Genomic DNA, 15958 nt, shown 5'->3' on the forward strand with positions numbered 1-15958 from the left:
CCACTGCGTGTGTATAGTGGAAGAAGACTTGGGGAAGGCTGGATTTCTCACTAAAATACCATACAATACTACTACAACTCTATTTGCTACAGAGTAACTCTGTAAGGCTAGATAACCTTGGACTCAATCCAGGGGGATTTAGTTAAGGACTTCGTTGAGAAAATGGTTTCACCTATAAAGCTAAAAACAGCAACATAGGGAGGCTCCAGTATAACAGTAAACAAAAATGAAAAATTAAAATACCATTTGAAGATTTTCAATCCTATGCACCAAATTTATTTAATCTTCAGAGCTCCTCTCCTTTACAAAACTAATTCACACAAAAACTGAATTACAAGAATTAGAAGAAGGAGCCAGCCAGGATACAGCCCAAGAAATTTAGAACTAAAGGAGGAAACATATGTGCTCCAGTTCCTAGGAAAACTGCCTTGCTGACTTTCTTACTGTGTCCCTTGTTTCTCTGCACTGAAGGACATATGTTCCATTTCTTCCTTTATGGAATTTCCTTGCTTTTACACTTTGATCTAGTTGAATATATTTTTTCTCTTTTCCAAATCCCATTACAGGATGTGTCTACAGTACCAAGTGAGTTGGCATTTAGTAGTTATTTTTAATCTCATTAAGCCAGTCAGTCAAACCAAATAAAACAAACCTTTGGGTTTGCCTCATCCATTTGATGAAATTAATTTTTTAAAAAATGGTCAGGTTTCCATTCCCTTTGTCCGGTGTGTAGAGCTGACTGTGTGAGTTAATCTTTCACAAAGGGACATAGTGGAGCCAGCCGCTAGGAAAAGGAGAAAGAGATGGTTATACCCCCAAATTTTCGTCTAATAGCTTTGATATGCAAACTTGCTAGCTCCTCCAAGTGTACCTTTCTGATTTTGCATCACAACAAAACACTACACTGGGAAAGCCAACCGGGGTAGCTCCATTAAAAATGCAAGCAAAGTGAAACAGTAGATCTAAATCATCCCTAGGGCTTCTGTCAGCTGCAGCGTCTCTCCAATTCTGGATATGCTGGAGACCTTTCTTTAAAGCGGAGGAAGCTGAGAACACTGTTCCTGTCCTAGAGGCAGAAAACAGGTGATGTCATTCGTAAGGTACTGCCGTAGGAGCATCCTAGCCCAGGAAGGGCAGGTAGCTAGGATGCAAATCAGCCTCTCCAGAACCCCCAAGCCCTAGGTTTCGAAGTCATCATCTCCAGATCTCCCCACACTCGTGTGGAGGAATCCATTCGCGCTGGTTCCTGACAACTGTCTTTGTTCTCGCTGGATTTCAAATTTCTCAGGTCACGGACTGGAGGAGTATTACGTCCACCCAGTCCAACCGGGGTGTGGGGGTTGGCTGACAACGCTAGAGAGACCCCGACCCACCCCCCTGAGCGGAGAACACTTTCCACCGGACTCCTCGTCCTAATTATATCTTGTCTTTTCTTTGCATTGGCATGGACGAGAAAAACCCTGACTCACCACTAGTTAAAAGCCCTGGGAAAGGGAGCCTTAACAGCTCCACACTCTAAGAGGCTCCACAGGCAATTTAGAAAGCGCCTGCCTAGACGGTTCTGGCCCAGCTTGTCTCAAAGGAGAGTTCTTAGTCTCTTGTGGCCCTCGCTGTCCCCCAAAGAAATGCCCTCTCCTCTTCTTATTGAGGGGAATGGAAGAAGGATGGTCTAAGGACTAACTAAGAGCTGGTTTTGGCTTGCAGGGGTCACCGTTTACTGAAAATGTCCCCCCCACCCCCGTGCCTCATTTAGTTCTTGGTAAAACAACGTTAATGGTAAATGATGCATAAAGTTTGGGGGATCCTCAGATGCTAGGTGTGACGGGGCTGCAGTCTCTTGTATACGGCTTTGCTTTCTCTGGGCTCTAAGATAAACCCTAACCACTGAACCGTCGGCAGGAGAGGCTTAGCCCCGCCCCCCAAGAGCTCAGAAAACATTTAGCTCCATCTCAGCCCCGCTCCAGTTCTCTCGCCTCCAGCTATTTATCTCACCCTCTTCTCCTTGTCTGCAGGGGAAAAGAAAAGGGGGCGGAGCTGGCCTCGGAGAAGGGGGCAGGGCTACCTGGAAGCTAATCTGCATACACGACACCCTCCCTCTACTATTGGCTGAGAAACGCACGCTGCGCTCACTGCCTTCCACTTACCCGCCATCTCGCTACAGCTCGGGCCTCAGAGATAAACTCAACTTGCCCGGAGATTCAAGGCGACTTCGGCCCCGGCGATTGGTCCGCGCTTCTCCCAGTCACGGGCGGCGGTCATTGGTTGAGGGCGAGAGTCGAGGGGGCGTGGCCTGGGCCCTGGGATTGGTCGGAGGGGGCGGTTCCGGGAGAGAGTGGAGGTGGCGAAGGTGGTAGGGAGAAGGGGGGCGGGGCCGTTCCGAGTTGCTGCGGCGGCGGCGGCGGCGGCAGCGGCGGCGGCGGCGGCAGCAGCAGCAGCAGCAGCGGCGGTGGCGGCGGCGGCGGTTCGTCTTTAGCCTGGTAGGGGGGAGAGAGTGGGGGGCTGGAGGAGGATGGGGGCGGGCGAAACCTCGGGCCGGTGAGGAGCAGCAGCAGCCGCCGCCGCCGCCGCAGTTGTCCGTCGTTGCTGCCGCTGCTGCCGCCGCTGCCGCTGTCGTCTCCTCCTCTTTCTGGGCACCGGCTGCAGCCGCTGCCTCCCTTCCCTGCTCCGGGTCCCCGTCCCGTCCGGTGCCCAACGATCCCGCCCCCCTCCCCCCCACCTCCGGGGGGCAGTAGGAGTCGGAGGCCGGGGGTGGGCGGCGTGCGGCGTGCGGCGGCGGGTCCTGCGGCGGCGGTGACAGAGCGCTTCGCGGGTCTCTTCTCCTCCGCCACTCCCCCATACTCCGGTCCCGGCCCCCGCCCTCTCCCTCCCGGTGCCCCTCGGCCAGGATGAACCGGAGCAGCAGCAGCAGCAGCACCCCGACCGCCGCCGCCGCCGACTACCTGCTCTGCACCAACTGCCGGAAAGTGCTGCGGAAGGTACGGGACCCCGGTGCCCCGATCATGGTCCCCCCACCCTCTCGGGGGACGGCCACCTTGTAACAGGCTTGAAGGGACCCAGGCTCCGGGGGTGCCCTCTGCCCCGGGACTTCTTAGGTAGCTGGGGGAAGAGGGGGCTTTTTTATCTGCACCGAGTATGTGTCTATGTATGTATGTATGTATGTGCTGTCCCCATTCCCATTCTTTGTGTGTGTGTGTGTGTGTGTGTGTGTGTGTCGGTGGGCTGATGAAGAGGGAACCTGTCTCCGTTGGCCTTTGCAACTTAATCCACCTCCCTCTGCAGTTTTGCGTTGATATGCATATCGGTCTGTAAAAAATCTGAAAAAGCCCGTCCGTTTTCTTTAAAGAGCCTGGTGAGCTTCTTTCTGTGGGTCGGTTCCATCTTTTGCACACTACCACCATCCATCTCTTCTCACCCCCCCGAACCCCCTTTTCCAGCCCTGTCGTTTTGTGCTTCTGTGCCTGGCCGTGACTAAAATAGCTGAAAAAAGCTCCTCGAACTTTATGCCTATGAGAAAATGCTAATCAATATTTCCCCGGGAGACCGAGGTAGAGATGCCTACCCTCCCCCATTACATCGAACCCCACTTCTTTCAAAAGTATTTTCTTGATCTTCCTGGATTCAGCCTCCTGGACCCTCCTTGAGTGATTGATAGAAAGTTTGCTCCAGTATTGTTTAGCGTATCTGGCTTAATCTATTTTCTACTTGAAAGAAGGAAAGAAAAAAAAAACCGAACCCTTGGTGGGGAGGAGGGTGGAAAGTGCTCCTTTGGAATGAAAGGGCTTTTAATCAGACTTCAGCTTTGAAAAACCCCACTGGGTAATATTATAATCAGTTTATACTTCTTCCTCCCAACCAATTTCTACATTTGATTAAGTAGAAACATTAGTTGAGCTGCTTCTGTTTGTCCAGTGTAAATGAATTAAAATTGCTGAGCTGTGCAAATGCATCAGGACCAAAAGACCCAGTAGGAGCAATGCAGGACCGTTTTTAGTCAATTTCTCTAAATGCATTTTGCGCTGGGATTGTTCTTGTAAATATTAAAAACCATGTAAGTAAGCAAGCTCAAATATTTGCGCTCTTTGTCCAAAAACTGTTTTTCTTCCTCTGTGGGTCAGGCCAAGTGCCAATCAAAGTTGTTTTTCAAGCCTCTTTTCCCTGCAGTAGGGCTGCTTGCTTTTTTTTTTTTTTGTTCTTGTTTTATTTGAAGGGGTGAGGGAAGCAAAGGAATTGCAGATTTAAAGTTAAACTAAAAGTGAAATATGCCTTAAATTGTGTTTATCGGTTACGTTTCCATTAAAAAAAGGATTTTATTAAATGTGTATGCTTGGTATGTGCAGTTATTTTTTCCATAAACTCTGGGATCATATTACAGTTGATACTTGCTCCGCTCATTGTAGCGCAGCTTGTGAGAAATGGATCAGAAGTGCAGATCAGCGCAGTTGAATGTTAACTGTTTCACTGCAGGGCCAGATGTCATCCGACTGTTAGATTTAGCTTATTTTTATTTTATTTCCTATCAAAGTAAGTCGCGTTATTAAAATAAAAGTTAATAATTTGAGACGATTTCTTAAACTCAAGATGTGTGTTATAAAAGTATTGCAAATGAGTGCTCTATTGATATAAGGAAAGAATTAAAATCTATCTTAATGGCATTTCTGAAGCTATTTTCGTCCACTTGATTTTTCTTTTGAAGCAACCATGTTTGGGAAGAATCTAATATTACTAAGCTTTTAAAACAGCAATCTTATATTTTTAACATAATCTCTTTCCTAGTTGTTGATTAAATAAGGCATTTTTAAAGCAAAAGTGAATGTTATGCATTTTCAGGTAATTATATTAGCTCCTTACAGATCTGCACCCTTGTTACTATTTTTAGTAACTTCAGGTATATAATGTTGGTATATGCAGTAGCTTAAACTAAGTTTAGGTGGAAATGGTATTGTTTGAGCCAGTTGTGGCATGACACTGCAGCATCTGTAGCTTTGGGGGAGTTGCCATTCTTGATTGCTCTGAAAGTAAGATTGCCAGCTTTGTCTAAATATTGACTTTTGCAGATTGCTGTTTTCTAACAGTTAAGATTATTTTTGCTAGTAAGAATAAATTTAAGTAAAATTCAATTTCTCAGTGTTTTCTTGAAAAATACTTTTTCCATTTTTATCAATAATTTGTGATTATATTTTTCCTTTCTTCACTTCAATGATATTTAAGTGGCTCCCTAAATATTTTTAATTTGTCGTGGTCAGTTAAGGACTGTGGGAGGGATGTCAATCATGCCTTCTGATTTTTTTCCCTCAAAATTATCACTACAGGTGGGAAAATGGATCGACCTTTAACTCTGGATGTTGTCCTTGTGGGAGTGGTGGTTGCATAGTTTATATTTTGTAACTTCAAACAATTCAGAATTTGCCTTCAGCTAAATAATTGCCTTTTTCCCCAGAGACATATGGATAAAACCAGAATTTTGTACTTAATCTGAATTTCTTTCTCAGAAATACAGAATAAATTTAGATTGCTTCTGTTTTTTCTTATAAACAATTCTTTAGTCAGTAGGCCAACAAAAATAGATGTATATAATAGACTTGGGTAAAAAACAACAACAAAACATATCACCAAACGAAAATTGCTAACCTATAAAGCTATAATCCTCTCTCTTGTTCCTCACATACAACTGCATTGGTTCTAAATATTGTTGTGATAAAGGTGGGGATTTTTATATTAGTTTTTTGAAGTTTGAAACACTCTTTTGGAATAGAATCTAGCTGACCAGAGCCAGCTGAAGTTGACTCATCTAATTCCAAAGTGGTGGGCCAAACAAAGAGGAGTAACCAAAGATCAGTCCATGCAACATCTCTTACAGCTAGGGGGCGCAGTGGATAGAGACTGAACCTGGAATCAGGAAGACCTGAATTCAAAATGCAGCCTCCACACTTAGAAGCTGTATGACCCTGGGCAAGTCACTTAACCCTGTTGGCCTCAGTTTGCTCATCTGGAAAAGGAGCTGGGGAAGGGAATGGCAAACCTCTCCAGTATTTTTTTACTTAAAAAAAAAAACCACAAGTGGAGTTGTGAGTTGAACACAACAAAATGAATGGAATAGGTGCATTCACTTTTAAGGGGGATTCTGTTGTCAGTGCCTCTGATGAAATGAATGAGACCACTTACTGACCAATGAAAACTGAACCTTAATCATTTCTCATCTGTCTCCCCATACCTTCAGCAGTACTCATAGCCACAAAAATCATATGTTTTTACAACTTTAATTGTCATAAAAGACTATTTAAAAATTAATGTGGTGACCACCTTAAATCTCCAAATAGAATTATTTTGGATTGTACCTCAATTCAAGAGTATGAATTAACATTTATAGCTTGGGTTTTTGTTTTTTTTTTTAAGTTAAACTTCTTAACTTATTTAATTTTGCCAGAGCAGTTTTTTTTTTTTTTTATGCTCAGTGCACTTTTCCTTTGGAGAAATGTTCAAACTTGGTAAAATACAGGATTTTCTCTTAATAATGGTAGAGGCAAGAGTAACACCTTTTTTTGGGTAAAAAGTTCTTCATAGTGTAACTGGCTTTTTAGACTTGGATCTTTTAGTAATTGTAGCTTTTCTAATATGCGTAATTATGCTGTTCAGTAGAGACAAAGCTATTATGTTCTCAGCTAGAACTATTTATACATTGATTTTGAATTTGCATTTCTCTATTGGTGTTCTACCTACTTAAAAAAAACCAAACTTTTTATTAGATACTTTAATTGTTTCAACTTTAAATGTATTGAAACAAAATTTTAAAACTTTAACAGAAAGGGGGAGAATCTACTAGCTAGAAATAAAGAATGAAACCAGGGGTTGATGGGAGATTATTTAGTTTTGAAACAGAAAATCAGAGCATAGAAGGTAATTCCCAAAAATCTCCTTAAGTTTTAAGGGGAGAATAGGGAGCTTCCCTCCCTCCCTATTTCTATTATATGTTTTTTCATTTGCCCTTATTCTGAAAACAAGCAATCAAGTATTTTAAAAGCACTTATTATGTGCCAGGTTTAAGAGTAAAATCACAAACATTATACTAATGTTCACTGGGACACTAAGGCCACAAGTGATTATTAGGTCTTTTTAAGTTGACTGAAACAGAGTTGACCAGGTGACTCTCCTTAGACTTTCTGATATTTTATTCAGTTAATATTTATAGATGTATAGAAAGAGACAGTATAGTTTAGTGGATAGCATGCTGAACTTGGGTTGAGGAAAACCTTGGGTCACAGGCAGGTAAGTCAATTAGTTTCTTTTTACCCAGCTAATTTTTATAGGTGGTTTGCCCCTGCTACACTTAGGGAACATTGCAGTATTGATATACTATCTATAGAATATTCATAGGTTCCCGATTCTTGAATAGGTGCTCTAGAATAGGATTGTGTAACCAAGGGCATTGTGTAATTTAAAAGACTTGGTCAAGGAAACTTCCTCTGAATTTACTTACCCCTTCTCCTCCATATACCAAGCATCTGACCTCTGTGGTCTAACTCAGTTGTGTCACACTCAAATGGAAACTGATCCCTGTGGTCTGCATATGGACTTAGAAAACAACATTATCTATGTTGTATTTTATCTTTACTTATTTTATTAAACATTTGGAAGCTGTATAAGTTTGACACCTATGGTCTAACCCAACCTCATGTAGCTTCTGAACTACCCACTGGGGGTATCCACAAAGTACCTTATCTGGAACAGAATCCCATATTTTTCTAGCTTTTCATGTCACTAAAATTTACCTGTCCTATGTCCCAGAACCACTTGCATGGAAAGGCACCTCAGAGATCAAATAGGAATCCCCCTCTGTGCCACCCTGACAAGCGGCATCCATCCTTTGATTAAAGATTTCTTTTGATAAACATTCCATGATCTATCTACTTCACCTTCTTCAAGCCAGGCTTTTTGCACATTCCAAAATGATGGTGAATTAATTTGATAAACTAATCATAAGCTCATAAATGAGAGGAACCCTAGTGTTAAAAGTCTTTTGCCTTTTTCATGGGTCATATTATTTTCATCCCAGATAGATGAGAAGACAATAACAGAGCATCTTTTCACTTTAAATGACTTTTTGTCTATCTGGTAAGTCATATTCTGAGTAAATGGCTGAAAGCAGACAGATGTGACCTCAGTTTTCTAAAATTGGAAAAGGGGGACTCTGGAAATGATTATTTCTTTGCCTGATGTTAATCTCAGTGAGTTTCCAGAATGGATTATTAGATGGATATACCTTAGAAAAGGGAGATCATAAGATTATAGTTGAAAGGGATCTTAGAAGTCATTGAATTCAGCCACCTTATTTTACAGATGAGAAAAGTAAGGCCTAGAGAGTTTAAGTGACTTGCCCAAGGTCACACATACAATAAGTGACAAGTGCAGAATTCAAACCTGGATCCTATTACTAAATCCAGAAATCTTTTCATTGTTCCATGTGTCAGTACCAGCTTCCTAAACCATGTCAAACCCTGCTAATATTTTGTGTAGGGGGTGGTTGGGCATGGGATGGGGAGAAGAGGGAGAGGCTCTTCTAGCATATTAAGATCAAGGGAATGCTATAGACATAGCTTTTATTTCATTAAGGTGCAGACCCTTTTATGATGTATGTAACAATTATAGACTGCATGGTTTGCCAGATCCATAGCTTGTTGAACAAAGTGTTGGTTTTCAGCCTGGAGGAAGGTATATAGCCAAGGACCATAGGCCTCAGAACTCAGCAGTGTCCTGTTTGATAATATTTTTAATCAACAATTTCTACATATAAGGTAAATAAATACTGTATTAATATTTTTGGATGACATAAAGCTTAGAGTGATAACTAATTTATTGAGTAACAACACTATCAAGATTTAAATATCTTGATAAGTGGATTGAAACATGGACAACAATCAAGATGAAACTTGATAGTGATAAATGTAAAACCTTGCACTGCCAAGAAACAGTGGAAGTGACCTAACTTTCTAGAAGTTTATGTGGAAAAGACTTAAGGATTTTAAGGAATTGTAAGTTGAATATGAATTTTAACCATGGTATGACTGCTTAAGAAAGTAATACAATCTTAATTTGCTTCAGTGTAAATATATTATCCAGAGAAAGGAGGTCCTGGTCTTGTTGTATGCTGTGCTAGTCAGACCCTTCCTAGAGTTTGTGTTAAGCTCCAGGTATCCCATTATTAAGAGAGAAATTGATAACAACTGATATTTATATAATGGGCTTAAATTTGCAAAGAATTTTTTATACCTTGTTTCACTTGAGCATCACAATGCTTTATGGTAGGTATCATTAAGTGGAGCATCAAGCAACCAGCACTATAGGGTAGTGTGCGTAGATTTTGTGATTTATACTCGAAAAGGGTACTAAGAAGGAGATTTTAGAGGTGGAAATTTTACTTTGTTTTCCCCACATTTTAATATTAGTATGAAGTCTTAATTTCATCTCTGGCTTCTTCAGTCAATGATGCTTTAAGTCATTGTTTGAAGGTAGAAATAGGGATTTTTAATTTATTAATAGTCATATTTTTGTTTCTCATATTGCAGTTACATTGAGCAGCTAGAAAGTCTGTGGCCTTTGTTAGAAATCATGAAATCAGTTATAGAATAGAACTTCTTAGTCATCCTGATGTCTTCCAAGGCAGTGGAGACTTCATTGAACTTGGAATCAGGAGATAATCTGGACATAAAACCTTCCCATGACACTTATTAGTCATAGAGCCTCACTTTGCCTGACTGAAAAATAAATTAACAATCCACACAAAATTTGTCTAATTTTCCTTCTATGTAATAACCCTTCAGATAACTAAAGACAGCTCCTCTGGGCATAAGCCTGCTCACTTCTTGGCCAAACACCCTTATTTCTGCAGCCCTTCCTTTGACACTGTGGTTTTGAATCCTGATACCATCCTGGTTGGACATCTATGAATACGTTCCATTTTAGAGAAGCAACAGAGTCAACTGTAGTGTTAGATTCAAGTAAGATTATACATAATGTACACACACACATATATGTAACTCAAGAATATGTGTGTGTGTATGTGTGTGTATATTGTCCTTTTGAAGCCTTAATAACAGTTTATATTTATTTAGCACTTTATCCAGCTCAGTTACATGTGTATCCACTGTGGGATACAGTGTTTCTGATAAATAGCCATCCAGTCTCTGCACAGTTCCAGAAGGAGGTAACTCATTCCATTTTTCAATAGCTTTTATTGTTGGAGAGTCCTTGTTTATTCATTGACCTGAAAAATGCCTCCTCCTAGTTTTGAACCTTGGTCTCGTTCTATTCTCTTTTGCCACATTGGACAAGTATGATCTATCTTCAAAATGCCTTCAGATATTTGAAGGCACTTATTACTTCCATCTTATGTTTTATCTTCTCTAGTTCAATCAGTTTTTATCGGATTCTGTTTCTGAGAAAAGAAGTGAAGGAGCAAAGGAGGAAGAAAAGAAGGAATGAGACAAGCATTTATTAAATGTTTACTGTGTACCAGGCCCCATGCTTGATACAGTAGATACAAGAAAAAAAGAAAGACAGTCTCTCCTCCTCTCAAGGAACTTGTACTCTAGTGGAGGAAGATAGCACAAGAAAAAAGCTGAAAAGAGTAGGCAGGGTGAAGATTCTTGGGAAGGGCAACTTTTGAAATCTGGAAGTCAGGAAAGGGGCTGAGAAGGGAATGAAAGTTGATCCAGGTCCCTCCACAAAATGGAGACTTAAGGAGAAACTTAGCAATGGGACCTGGGGCAAGCTTCACAGAGGGATATTCAGGTTGAAAAAGCCACAGAGAAAGTTGAATGTTTCAGGGCAAAAAAGTCCTAGGGACTGAGCAAAGTTAGAGCATGAGATAGCAGCAGAGATATGGGCTTGAAGTTTGGAAGCCAGCAGTAAGGCCAGGAATGTAATGAATTCTCCTTATTTCAGGCTGGCGTTTATATTAATTTTTTGGATATTGCCAAATTTTATTAGTTGGAGATCTTCCTCCATTGGTTCAAACCTTCACTTTTACACCTGCCATGTATGATGTTTGTCAGTGTCCATCCATGGATCCTCCACAGAGTTTCACACAGAATGCTGGCTGCTTCCTGTAGAACTTTGACATTACGGAGTTATCACTGGAACACACAAGCTTGCTGCTGCTGGAGGTGCTCCAGCTTATCATTTACATTTAAATTCATTTGGCAGTGTTTAATAAAGCTACAGAAGCAAATGGTATTGAGGTTTTTACCAAACACGATAGGGTTAACACATTATGTAATGTGTTCAAAACTTTTTTGCATTTCAGTTCAACTTTTATTTTAACACAGAAGAGCACTAGCTGTCCAGAAACCAGTCCTGAAGAACAACTCTGGATCTTAGAAATAATTGGAGGAAGAAAACTTTTTGGGGCAGAGAAGAAGTAATTCCTAAGTACCTAGCAACAAATGGACACAGCCAAAAAGAGTTGAATAGAAGACTGGACGATTATACCTTTAGTATTCTGGTTGAATTATGGTGCAGAATTGAGTTAGGAAGACTATAAACAAGCCAGCCTTTTCATTGGAGAGCAAAAAGAAACACAGGAGACAAGGAAAGTGGCAAGATGAAGAGAGGAGTGTTAGTGATTAAAGTTGTAACAGGGGCAGCAGATCCTAGGGTACTCTAGCTGTGAAGAAAATTAGCAACAAGTGACAGATTAGTATCCATTCTTTGTTCTCTTGGACAACTATGTGATCTGGAGGAGCAAACATATAAAACCTGGAGTCCATTAACTTGTTTTTAAAAAATATTTAGATATCTGTTTCAGTATGATTGGTTTCCTTTGTAATCTAGTATGTTTTGTACATTTAAAAAATTCCAAGAAAAGCTCATATGTTTTACCAGGCTGTCAAAGGGCTCCTTAGCACAAAAACGTTAAGTATCTTACAACTTTTGAAGAGATAAGGTGAATGTGCTCTGGAATTTGGGGATAGTTTTCTGTGCATAGTATTTGTATCTCATTAGCCCATATGATCAGTAGGGAAGCTTGAATAGCCAGTACAGTTTAGCAGTCAGGTGAATAGATCGTATGGATAGAAGAAAAAGAACATTTGCCATATGCAATATTAGAAAAACAAGGTAAGAACTGATGACTCATGCACCCATGTGCATTTACCATTATAACACAGTATAAAAAATAATGGTAGCCTGTGTTAGTAAGCAGAGTTTAAATTATGTTTAACATATTTTGTTTAAAAAGGTAGAGAAGTAGTTAGAAATTTTATAAAGCTTTCTACAAATTAAAAATACTGGAATTTAAAAAGTTAACCCTTAGCTATCTAGAAAACTACTTTTGATGTTGATTATAGCTCAACCTTTCCCTGAGGATTCTGGATTATTTGGGATTTTACTGTATTTTATTTCTTTTTAAAATCAGGTAAAAGTGATGTTTCCTAGTAAAACCTCACTAAGAGGCAGAGAAAATATATTTTGGTTAATTAATATTAAACAGAAATGTCTTTTGCTAAAATTCTTAGTGATTTAAAAAATATATTGGTCTTTTCATCAAATCATAGTTTCAGAGCTAGAAGGGATCTTACAAGTGATACACTTCTCTCCCTTATTTTATAGATGAAGAAACAGTTCTACAGAGGTAAACTTGTCAAACAGGGTAGTAAGTGGTGCAGTTGGGATTTGAATTCAGGTCATCTGATTCCAAATCTAGCAGTCTTTCTTTTCACCTCATCTACTCTTAAATATGCAGTTTTATGTTGTTCAGTCATTCAGTCTTGTCAGACTCTTCATGTTCCCATGAGACCATATTGTCTGTGGGGTTTTCTTGGCCACAATACTGGAGTGGTTTGCCATCTCCTTCTCCAGTGCATTTAGGTAAATGGAGGTTAAGTGACTTACCCAGGGTCACATAGGTAGCTAGTAAGTGTCTGAGGCTGTATTTCAACTTAGGTCTCCCTAACTCAAGGTAGTGGTTAAAATTTAATAGAATGGAGGAGTTGGTCTGGGATCTTCTTTATAGAAAGTATACTAAATTAGATTGAATATTTATTGACTCCAACACATACTTTGCAAAATTTTATTTATTTTAAAATTCCTAATATAAGATGAGTTTTAAAACAACTTTTTTCTCTTAGAAATGGAATTAGAAACTGGTAAAATACTAATCGAAGATTTCTGTATTCCTGTTACTTGGGTTCTGGTTAATAGAGGTTTTACTGTAAAAGAATGGTTTCACGTTACATTTGAAATGTTTTAAAGGACTACTTGAGGCAAAGTACTATATTTTTGTTTGTGTGGTGCTTTCTTGACAATAGATGTATGTATATATATGTTCAATAAAGTTAAAATGTTGTTTGGTCACGTCAGTTGTTTTGACTCTTTGTGACCCTCCTTAGGATTTTCTTGGCAAAAATGTTGAAATAGTTTGCCATTTCCTTCTCCAGCTCATTTCACAGATGAGAAAAATAAGGTAAACAAGGATGGGTGACTTGCCCAGGGTCACACAGGTGTCTGAGGACATATTTGAACTGAGGAAGATGAGTCTTCCTGACTTCAGGCCCAGAACTTTGTCCATTGTGCCACTTGGCTGCCCCAAGCTAAAACAATAACTTGTTTGGAAGGCATATTTAAAATTGACAAACTAAAAAGACTGAGAAAACTGGTAAGTATTAATAAAGGTGAGAGAGTTACTAGTTTTATGTCTTTATTACATCTGTACTTATTCTTGTGTAATGAAAGATCAGATCAGCTGTATGGTAAGGCTTCCATTTAGAGATACCTAGAGATAATGATTATATAAGGAAGGACTTCAATGGGTTCCCTTTGTTACCCATTTTATGGGTTCTTTGGATGGTCGTCAGAGTATTTCAGATGATTTCTCATACCACCTCATTCAGAATCCCCTCAAAATTCAAGTAACAGGAAGCATTCCTCTTGGGATTCCTGGATGGTCTGTGTTGGCACTGAGAGTCTGAGCCATTGCATTGACTGATGGATCATTTCTGTGTGCAGTTTGGACTACTGGATTCCAAGCTGCCTCAGGATATGTTCCCCCTGTCCTTCCTAAGTGGAAATCTGGTTCAGGGTATTGTTGGGATTGTATGGCATTTAAGAACATAACTAAAGCAATCTGATTAGCATTGATTAAGCAACCTTTGTGACCCTGTATCAATGTTGGGCATACAAAGACAAAAAGTAGGGCCTGGTCTTTGAAGTGTCCTTTCTATTGGGAGATATAGAATGTAAAATGTGTATGTGAAAGATAATTTAATTGAGGAGAGAGAGTTAATGAAAGCTTAGGAAAGCCTTCCTGTCAAAAGAGACACTTGAGCTGATCCTTGAAGAAAGCCAGGGATTCTTGAGGCAAAAATGAGGAGAGGCCACTTCTGAGTCCCCATAGTAAGTTCCCCAAAATCTCAGTGAGGAACTATGGAGATAGGTCATCTCCCTGTTTGGGAGACTCCCAGACCAAACCTGTCTTTATAACATTTATGGTCAGCCCATGTGAGAAGTGGGCTTCTCCTAGCTGTTGCCCATACACAATTTCTCACCTAGCAATAGTGCAATGTTTGTGGTTCCTTGAACACAGAACTCTCATCTCTCCTTTCCATGCCTTTGCGTGGCTGTCCATACTTCACATGTTCTTCACCTTTGCCAGTTAGGAGCCTTTGCTTCCTTTAAGATTTTGTTCATACGTCACCTGCTGCGGGAGCTTTTGCCAGTTCCCATAGGAGCTAGCAATTTCCCCTTTAAGGTTACTTTCTATTTAATCTCTACGTATATTCTACGTACCTATTTGGACACATGTTGTCTTTCTTGTTAGTATGTAAAACCCTTTGAAGGTAGTGATTCTTTTTTGTCTCTGCATTCATGGGCTTAAAGTAGCATGAGTTCTTAGTAAAACTTGATTTATTGACTGACCTTAGGTGCTTTGATTGCAAGGAACCATTTTTACTTTTTAAATTTTGTTATTTTTTATTCTGAAATTAACAAACATCAAAAAAATGAGCATGTTCATATACAGTATAAAATAGGAGAGGACTGTACACAAAACTACAAATTTCTGTTATATAGAGCTTACTTTTGTAATTCAACATAGAACTTTAACACTGTCCTGCTTATTTCTGATTCCTTCTGATCTACAAAGAATCCCATCTTCCAGCAAATATGATAATGTATTTGGAAATTAGATGCTTCCCTGGGGAATATATAACATGTTATATACCCATTTGCTACTTAGTCTTGGAGTTGTAACATCTTACATTTTATTGCTCTTAATTTTCTTGTAGAGTATGATGGACATTTCAATGTATTAAAATTTTCATGATAATATTGTATGCAAACAATTATGACTAAGTACAAAGATTCTTACTTTTGGTCATCTTATGCTACACTACTGCTTCCTAAAATTACTCAGGTTAAAAAAAAAGATGTTTTTTGAGACTTTTTTGGTTACATATAATTCATTGGGTAATAAATTCTTCTTTACAAACATAAGATTTATTTTTTTCTCTGTATGGTTGAAAAAGAGAGAGAGAGGCTGAGGAAAGTGAAATTATAACTGCATGTTATTAAAAATACAACCAATAACAATTCAGATCAAACTTACCACACATCCATGATTAAAGTTTCATTTATTTGTTAAAGACTTCTGTGCTAAGTGTCAATTATATATACCTATATAGTTCACCTCCAGCTTCATGGTAGACATTTCTGTATTGAAAAGTCTTGTAAAATGTTGGGTTGCTAAAAGTAAAATTGCTCAAGAAATTAATATTATCTTAATTTCCTTGATCAAATATTTTCTGTTGTTACTTTTCTTTATATCTCATTCAGTGCATAGTAATAGTGCTAGGCATATTAGCAAATAGTCAATAAACATTTTTTTAAAATTTTGAATTTGAAAATTCCCAGTAATTGATTAAAAAATATAAAAGGAGTCATTGCATGGAAGCTGTTCTGTTCAGGTGGT

General features: G+C 39.4%; 1 protein-coding gene and 1 long non-coding RNA gene across 4 annotated transcripts in view; one reads left to right on the top strand and one right to left on the bottom strand.

Moving 5' to 3' along the window:
• Nucleotides 1-245: 245 nt before the first annotated feature.
• On the bottom strand, nt 246-2384 carry LOC140505390 (uncharacterized). 2 transcript variants are annotated; one of them, XR_011967484.1, is made up of 2 exons: nt 2145-2384; nt 246-784 (listed from the first exon to the last, which is right to left on the bottom strand). It is a non-coding gene; the product is annotated as an uncharacterized lncRNA (long non-coding RNA). The 2 variants fall into 2 exon arrangements; XR_011967483.1 differs by having other exon boundaries at nt 246-1066; nt 2145-2232.
• Nucleotides 2385-2844: 460 nt separating this feature from the next.
• SESN3 (sestrin 3) overlaps nt 2845-15958 on the top strand; it is a 73924-nt gene continuing 60810 nt past the window's right edge. Inside the window, exon 1 of one of the 2 annotated variants that reach the window (XM_072611302.1) lies at nt 2845-2975. In XM_072611302.1, coding sequence (XP_072467403.1) covers nt 2886-2975 — 90 coding nt within the window. In that variant the 5' untranslated portion in view covers nt 2845-2885. Of the gene's footprint in view, nt 2976-3073; nt 3093-15958 lie in introns of those variants that run through there. The other variant, XM_072611303.1, reaches the window with a different exon arrangement.

The sequence above is a fragment of the Notamacropus eugenii genome, chromosome 5 (genome assembly GCF_028372415.1).
Source record: "Notamacropus eugenii isolate mMacEug1 chromosome 5, mMacEug1.pri_v2, whole genome shotgun sequence".
NCBI lineage: Eukaryota > Metazoa > Chordata > Mammalia > Diprotodontia > Macropodidae > Notamacropus > Notamacropus eugenii.